Source organism: Helobdella robusta (assembly GCF_000326865.2).
Source record: "Helobdella robusta unplaced genomic scaffold HELROscaffold_2, whole genome shotgun sequence".
NCBI classification, from domain to species: domain Eukaryota; kingdom Metazoa; phylum Annelida; class Clitellata; order Rhynchobdellida; family Glossiphoniidae; genus Helobdella; species Helobdella robusta.
Genome location: NW_008704083.1, coordinates 1413627 through 1422844, shown reverse-complemented (window position 1 = coordinate 1422844; position 9218 = coordinate 1413627). Strand labels below are relative to the sequence as shown.

Here is a 9218-nt window from a genome sequence, read left to right as displayed (position 1 = left end):
AGTAGTAGTAGTGGTAGTAGTAGTGGTAGTAGTGGTAGTAGTGGTAGTAGTAGTTGTAGTAGTAGTGGTAGTAGTAGTAGTAATAGTAGTAGTGGTAGCATTAGAGCAGTAGTAGTAGTAGTAGTAGTAATAGTAATAGTAGTAGTAGTTGTTGTTGTTGTTGTGATTGCCTGTTGTTTTAGTTCTATGGTTTTCAACGTATGTAAAAGGCTCTTATCGTATCTTGTTGGTGATTTTTAAATAAAATTGAATTAGATTATGCAGCAAACAAAACCCTGCCAAAAAATAGGAACGATAATTTCTCTCGGTGTTATCGCCCGTCTAATCGGCACATCCTATTATCGCTTATCACATCTCATTATGACGTCATTTCATCACTTTTGTATAATTTAATAACGTGGAACTCATATATTACAAAGACCAGTCAAACCGCCAATAAAATAAAATCTATTTAAAATTACTACTGCTGCTACTACTACTACTACTACTACTGCAGCTACAATTACTGCTACTACAACAACTACTACTACAACTACCACAACTACTGCTACTGATACTATAACAATCGCTTGTACAAACGAACGCACCGAACAAACAAACAGATTTCAAAACGTCAACCGGTCCGGAGATCATGCTGACGAACTTGAACTTCTGGGTGCAGGCGGTGCTCGTGAAGATCATCCCGTGCATCGGCATGGTCATCCTTAGCCTGCTACTCAAACGCAAGATGACGTCGGCGCAGAGAAAACGCCGCCAGCTGCTCCGAGCGGCTATGAGCGATCGAAATAAAGACGAGCAATCCAGAACATTGGGAGCCAAGAAACCCGGATTGGACGCCAGACAACGCAGAACGTACCGGACCACAAGGATGCTGATCATCGTCGTCTTTCTCTTCGCCATGATTGAATTCCCAAACGGATTGCTGAACCTTCTCAGTGGTATCCTGGACGACACGTTTGTGAAGGACATTTACGACAAGTTGGGTGACGTGATGGACCTGCTGACGATGGTCAACAGCTCGATCAACTTCATCCTCTACTGTTCCATGAGCAGGCAGTTTAGAAAAACCTTCGTGTCCACTTTTGTGACGCCACTGACGCCGAAGAAGCTGCTTCAGCAGCGTGACGCGCCCACTGCGGCTGTTAAGACTTGTAACTTGTAGCTTTTCGGTGCGAGTTCGTCTGCTATTATTATTATTATTTTATTTTATTGCGTGTGCGTGCGTGCGTGTTGTATGCGTGCGTGTGTGCGCGCGTCTGTATTTAATGAAATATCGTTATAAACTATTAATTCCTAATTAACAAAAAACCGTTATGAATCATTTATGTATATATACATGTGTTTGTGTGTGTGTGTGTGTACATATTTATGGATATATATATATATATGCATACATACGTACCTATTTAGAACCTTCAATATTGTTATGTGATATTGTGTGATTTATTTATATTCATTCATTCATTCATTCACTCATTCATTCATTCACTCATTCATTCACTCATTCATTCATTCATACGTTTTTCTTACCAGATCTTGAAAATAAAATTTTGGAGAAAAAAAATCTCGTTCTTTGTTTTTGAAAAAAAAACTAGAAAAAAAAATGATATCCAAAAATGATAAGCAAAAATTATTACAAAAACAAATCAACATCAACAAATCAACAACATCAACAAATCAACAACATCAACAAATCAATAAAAACAACAAATCAACAAAATCAACAAATGAACAACAAATGAACAACAACAACTACATAAACGGCATCATACAACCATTACAAAATGAAATCTCAAAGATATATATGTTGTTGCTATTGTTGTTGCTGTTGTTTAAAAAGCTTTTTTTGGATTTGTAGTTGGTATTAATGATGATGTTGATTAGGTCTTTCATGTTGACAGACTGTACTAGAAGAGATGCATGTATGTATGTATGTATGTATGTATGTATGTATGTATGTATGTATGTATGTATGTATGTATGTATGTATGTATGTATGTATGTATGTATGTATGTATGTATGTATGTATGTATGTATGTATGTATGTATGTATGTATGTATGTATGTATGTATGTATGTATGTATGTATGTATGTATGTATGTATGTATGTATGTATGTATGTATGTATACTTTATTTTAGATTACTTTAACGACAACAATACCTAAGATTTTTAAAATTTAAAGTTAAAAAACTAAAAAAAAGACTTACTCAAAAGAAATAGTTTATCCATTGACGTCGTATGCTTTTTAGTTAGACCGCCCACGTAATGTTAAAAAGTTGGTCTGCTCAAGAACTTTATGAAGCAGTATAAGCAAAGTCGCTTCTGGTTCAAACTTGTTTGAAATTTCATGAAATTTAAAAAAAATGCAATTTTTTAAATTATTTTATGAATAATTACAATTTAATAATTCATAAAATTATGTGACATTCATTAAATAAAATTCTTATGATGTAATCTCTAATTTCAAAAAGTTTGATGATGTAATCTGTAATCTGTAATCGGACACATCATTGCAAAGTAATCTGTAATTTGTAATCAGATTACTTTCCAAAAGTAATCTATACAACACTGTGTATGTATGCATGTATGTATGTATGTATGTATGTATGTATGTATGTATGTATGTATGTATGTATGTATGTATGTATGTATGTATGTATGTATGTATGTATGTATGTATGTATGTATGTATGTATGTATGTATGTATTTATGTATGTATGTATGTATGTATGTATGTATGTATGTATGTTTGAATGTATGTATGTTTGTATGCATGTACACATTACTCTGTGTGTATATTATATATAAAGAACGTGATTCGAATAATGTTTACCATGATAATAATGATGACGACGATGGTGGTGAAGATGATGAAGATGATGATGACGTCTTAATAAATTGATTCTATTGTCTATCGATGAAAAATTGTATTAAAACTTATTTATGATGTCATCACGTTTTGTTGATAAATGATATTTATGTTGTTGATATTGTTGTTGTTGTTGATGTTATTGTTAATATTGAGGTTGTTGTTGATTGTGTTGTTGTTGTTGTTGATGTTTTTGTTGATTGTGTTGCTGTTGTTGTTGATGATATCTATGTTGTTGTTGTTGTTGTTGTCGTTGTTATTAATGGTGGTGTTGATGTTGTTGTTGTTGTTGATGATGTTGCACATAGACAAACAAACCAACATACACACATACACACACTCAAAAAACGATATTTTCATTTGATTTTATGTACTTCCTTCACTGACCCTGGCTTCAAATATATATTTTAAGATTTGAATAATTGATTTAAACTTCCAAAACCACCACAACTACTACTGCTACTACTACTACTACTACTACTACTTCTACTACTACTACTACTACTACTACTACTACTACTACTGCTACTACTACTACTACGACGACGACGACACAATTATCACCAATACTTTTTTAAAATAAAACCATTACAAATTAATGCAGTCCTTAATAGAAGCAAATCTGAATTGGATGCAAAAATTTTTTAACATGAACCCACCACAAATGCACTTACACACATACACACACACAAACACAAACACACATACAAACAAACACACACTTTATACTAAAATTAGTGGTAGTAGTAATAGTAGTAATAGTAGTAGCAGTAGTAGTAGTAGTAGTAGTAGTAGTAGTAGTAGTAGTAGTAGTAGTAGTAGTAGTAGTAGTTGTTGTTGTAGTAAAAGTAGCAGCAGTTGTAGCAGCAAAAGTCGTAGTAGTAAAAGTAGTTTTAGTAAAAAGTAAAAACCATCTATCCATACAACATATACATATACAATCACAAAGACGCACAAACACACCCACACGCACACACAAACACACATACAGTTGTACAAACATGCATGCATACATACAAACGTATACACAAACATACAAAGTTATATACAAATATACAGGCATGGAAACAAATATTGTGGAAAGTTTCCAAAAAATTATTATTACTTCGCTTCCCATTTATTCTAAAATGGCTTCCCACTTGTTTGCAGTTCATTTTGTATGTATGTGTATGTGTGTTTGTATGTGTGTGTGTGTATGTATGTGTGCTTATTTGTGTATGTGTGTGTATATGTGTAAGTGTATGCATGTGTGTGCTTACTTGGGTATGTTTATACATGTGTGTGTTTACATGTGTATGTTTTTACGTGTGTGTGTGTATGTGTGTTATGTTGGTTGGTGTATGTGTGTATATGTGTTTATTTGAGTTTGTTATCAATTATTAAATAATTACCCGCTATTAAATCATGATTATTAAACAAAAAAATATTAATGATATAAATAGAAAAAATTATTTTTTTTTTGGAATGTCATCAAGATCAAATAGATTCACATAATTTGATAGACGAAAAGTCTACGCCCTTAATTACAAACAAACACACAAACAAACAAAATACACACAACCACATACATACTTACGTACATACATACATACATACATACGAAACGAAACGAAACGAATTTTTATTTGCTTCTCAAAATTAATCTAAAAAAGAGAAAAAAAAATTATCTCTCCTTTATATCAATAAGAAGAAGACAGGATGACCACAGTAAAGTTCTTTTCAGAAACTCATCGAGTGTGACCACCTTGACATAATTTTTAAAATGTTATAAGTTTTCAACCAAATTTAAACGTAATTTCAAAAACAAAAAATTTATGGCTTAAACTTAAGTAAATATTCTTTTAACTTTTTTTAAAATTGTTTAACGAAATAAATTCAAAATTAAATCCACTGTTTAAAATTTCGTTCCAGATTCTCGGTCCCTTGCAATACACGTGAGAGAACAAAATATTTGTTTTCGATTTGTTAGAGACAAGATTATTTTGTTGCCGACATTGTTGTTTCATCTTGAAATAACTGTTAAATAAATCAGGTAATCGATTGGTTAACTGTTTATAAACAAAAATCATCAGAAAGTAATTGCTGAGTTTCGAGAAATTCAAGTTTCGCGTGCTGTTGAACAATGGTTGACTGTGTTCAAATCATACATACATACATACATACATACATACATACATACATTCATTCATAAATACACACATACATACATACACACATACATACATACATACAAACGTACAAACAAAACGGAAGAGTGTGTCAATTTGTTTGTTGTTTATGTTGTATGTGTTAGAATGTTTTTGTAGTTGGTTATGTGTTGTTGCTAATAAACATTTGTTGTTGTTGTTGTTGTTAAGAATATAAAATCAACAATATCAATAACAACGACATCATCAACAAAAACAACCACAAAAACAACAACACCAACAGCACAACATCAACAACAACATCATCATCACCACCACCATCAACAACAACAACAACCATAACAACAACAACAACATCTTTAACAACAACTACAACAACATCAACAACGTTTGTAAAATCAAAACCCAACATCACCAATTAGAAAAAACCATGATTGATAGCATTGGACAACAACACAGGACCAAAGATTATAAATAATCATTACGTTACGTCACACACGTCTGCTTTAATCCATCCTAAATTCTATCAAGTGATATGGTAGTCTAGTGGTTAAAGGCGCCTGTTCCTCTTGTGTTTCGGTAACCGTATTCAAATGCAAAAAGATCCGCATGTACATATATCTAAATTAGATCAGACAAATATGTATATATATATATACATATATATATATATATATATATATATATATATATATATATATATATATATATATATATATATATATATATAAGGTACATAGATACAAAAGAATTAAAAATAACAAAGAAAAATAAACAATAACAAGTTGTGTAGCGCAGTTTTATAGCTGTTTTACGACCAAGTAAAATTTCCCCAAACAACTTTAACCAAATGATATAGCGCCTAATATTATTTCTCGTCTAGTTCAGCGGGTCAGCGCTGTTAAAAATGACCGCTGTAGTTTCGCCACTGAGAAAAATTCGGCCCTTTGTCGCCATTTAGGTTCAGATTTTTTTACTGTTGGTGGTTAATGATTCATTAAAAAAAGAGAAAGAAAGAGTGAGAAACAGAGAGAGAGAGAGAGAGAGAGAGAGAGAGAGAGAGAGAGAGAAACAAAGAGAGAAACAGAGAGGTAAAGAGAACAGAAGAAGAAAAAGAAAGAGAGACAGAGTCAGAGAGAAGCACACAGAAAGAGAGAAAGAGAGAGAGAGAGAAAGAAAGAGAAAAAGAAAAAGAGAGTTCAGTAAGATATTGATAGTTGAAAGTGAGAGTAGTTAGATATCTGGACTGAAAGACTCGCTAAGTTAGGAGGGATGAACATATCATGGAAGTACTGACGAGTCTAGCACGTGGTTTTTGATGATGCAGAAGATGATGATGATGATTGTTGTGGTAGTGGTAGTAATGATGATGATGATGAATTTTGTGGTGGTGGTGATGATGATGATAGCTCTGGTGGCGGCGACGATAATGACGACGGTGAAACAAGCGGGAACAGCAATTTAAAAAAAAAACTTAAAAATTGAGGGAAAGAAAACGCGCCAAAAAATAACATAGACGCAATTTTGTTTACAATCTGAGTACGCGCGTGTGTGCGTGCGTGCGTGGGACGTCACAGTCATGACGTCATCGTCGCGATCGGTGCCGGAAGTTCATCCAGTGATGGATGGAGACAGATGAAAGCGCGGGTGGTGAACGAATGAAAAGTTGAAGTTGTCCGATAAGGCGCCCTGTCGCATTTGCCTCGTCTTCGTAATATTATATTGTAATAAAAAAATAATTATAGTTATAATTATAATAACAGTTATAATAATAATTACAATAAAATAATAATTAATTATAATGATAAAATGTCCTGTTTGGTAAAAGAATAGCAAATTGTCTTTTTAAAAAAATTTTTAAATATTTTTTTCATCGTTTAATTAATGGCGTCGTGTTTTGTTAGTAGTAGTTGCAGTTGTTGTAGCAGCAGCAGCAGCAGTAGTAGTAATTCGCAGTAGTATTAGTAGTAGTAGAAGTAGTAGCAGCAGTAGTAGAAGTAGTGGTAGTAGCAGCAGCAGTAGTAGAAGTAGTGGTAGTAGCAGCAGCAGTAGTAGTAGTGGTAGTAGCAGCAGTAGTAGTAGAAGTAGTAGCAATTGTAGTAGCAGCAGAAGCCGTAGTGACTTTTAAAGAAAAAAATTTTTTTTTGCTGGTTTAAAATTTATAAAAGGAAGTTAAAAACATAAGATACGATGATGACATGCTGGTTTTTTAAAGTGTTTGCGTGTATTTGAATAGCTTGTGTTTGTGTGTGTGTTTGCGTGTGTGTATGTGTTTGCGTGTGTGTGTGTTTGCGTGTGTGTATGTGTTTGAGCGTGTGTATGTGTTTGCGTGTGTTTATGTGTTTGTGTGTGTATATTTTTGAACACATTTGTGTATATATGAGGAGTGTGTTTGATTATGTTTGGATATTTTTTGAATGAGGCCATATTTTATGCAGTATTCAATTTCAATTGTTTTTTAAAATATCGTTCGGTTTCTTTAAAATATGTCAGTTCAATCCTAAATTTAAAAATTCTCTTTGTTTATCATTGAGTCTGGATATTTGTATATGCAAGAATGTTGTATAGGTGTGCATTTATTTTTGTATGTTTGTATTTGTATGTTTGTATGTGTGTGCTTACTTACATGCATTCGTCAATATAAATCACCTCAAATTGATTCATAACATAGGGCGATGAGTGTCAAACAATTTTTGTTTGTGCGTTTACTTGTGTGTTTGATTGTTTGTACGTGTGTATGTGTGTGTCTGTGTGTGTGTGTATGTCTGTGTGTGTATACATACACTCATTTAACCTTCACTGAAAGCACCGTTGAAATATTAACTAGAGGTACCGAATGGATATTTAGATCAAGACGATATGGCTTTCAAAGTGCTGAGATTTCACCGCCAAATTTAATTTATTTTAGGTTAACTTTTAAACAATTTATAAGCCCAATTTAGGCGCGAAAATAAAAAAAATAAAAAATATAAAAATATAAATGACATTGATACTACAGCTACTTCTACTACTGCTACTACTACTACACTACTACTACAGGAAAAAGGAAAGGAATAAAAGAATGAAAGAAAAAGAACTAATAAAAGAGTGACAGAGACAGAAAAAAACTAAATTGACAAATTGAAAAAAAGAAAAAATTAGAGAAAGTGAGAGAAAGAGAGAGAGAGAGGGAGAGAGTGAGAGAGAGGGAGAGAAAAAGAGAGAGGGAGTGAAGAATAGAAAGTGAAAAAACTCGAAAGATTATATCGTTGAAATTGGAGATCTAAACTGTTTTTGTGTCTATAATCGTCTAGATATAACTTGCTTGGCGGGTTTAATTAAAGTATTGTCCAAAGCTTTTCATACAATTTTTTCTGTCTGACAGATTGGTAGTGTGTTTATGTGGTTATGTGTGTATGTGGTTATGTGTGTGTGTTTGTTTGTATGCTACTTTATTTGTTGTTTTATGTGTATGTAAGTTTGTATGTTCCTTTGTATTTTAGTCTTTGTTAGACCTCTTGAACTGACCGGTTGACTTTTAAAATCTAAATGATGACTCCAGAACGAAATTTTGATGAACTGACATACATATACCCCATTCATTCATTTTTTCATTCATTATTCATTCGTTCGTTCATTCATACATTCATTCATTCATTCATTCATTCATTTGATTGCGATTGAATGAGCAAAATAGTGAGAAGAAATATATTAATAAATAGAACGGCAACCAAAAACATCGTCAGCGTTCAATCATTTGTATAAACCAGTTGATTACCAAATTTTTTGGAAGAGAGAGAGAGAGAAAGAGAGAGAGAGAGAGAGACAGAGAGAAAGAAAGAAAGAATGAGAGAGAGAGACAGAGACAGAGAGAAAGAAAGAAAGAATGAGAGAGAGAGAGAGAGAGAGAGAGAGAGAAAGAGAGAGAAACAACAACAACAACAACTGCTACTACCTACTACATCAACAACAACAACATCAAACATAATCATACGAACACGCTGAACACACAGCAAAAAAGCAAAGACTCGCGCTCACAGCACAAGCCGCTCTATAATAAGAATGCAGTTCGTTGTTTATGATTTCTCAGAAGGAGAACTTTTCTATTTTCGCCCACCAAAACCAACGAACTGATAATTTTATGTCATAAAAAACATTATATATATACTATCTCATTAATTGGATAAAAGATAAAAGCTAATACAGATATTACAAAGA

At 32.8% G+C, this 9218-nt stretch overlaps 1 protein-coding gene across 1 annotated transcript in view; it reads left to right on the top strand.

Annotated features, from left to right (window-relative positions):
* The window catches only part of HELRODRAFT_160033 (hypothetical protein), a gene marked incomplete at both ends in the record, with an annotated part of 5140 nt that extends 3978 nt beyond the window's left edge, over positions 1-1162 (top strand). The window contains one exon of the mRNA XM_009017055.1: positions 603-1162. Coding sequence (XP_009015303.1) covers positions 603-1162 — 560 coding nt within the window. The remainder of the gene's footprint in view (positions 1-602) is intronic.
* Between the last annotated feature and the right edge of the window lie 8056 nt (positions 1163-9218).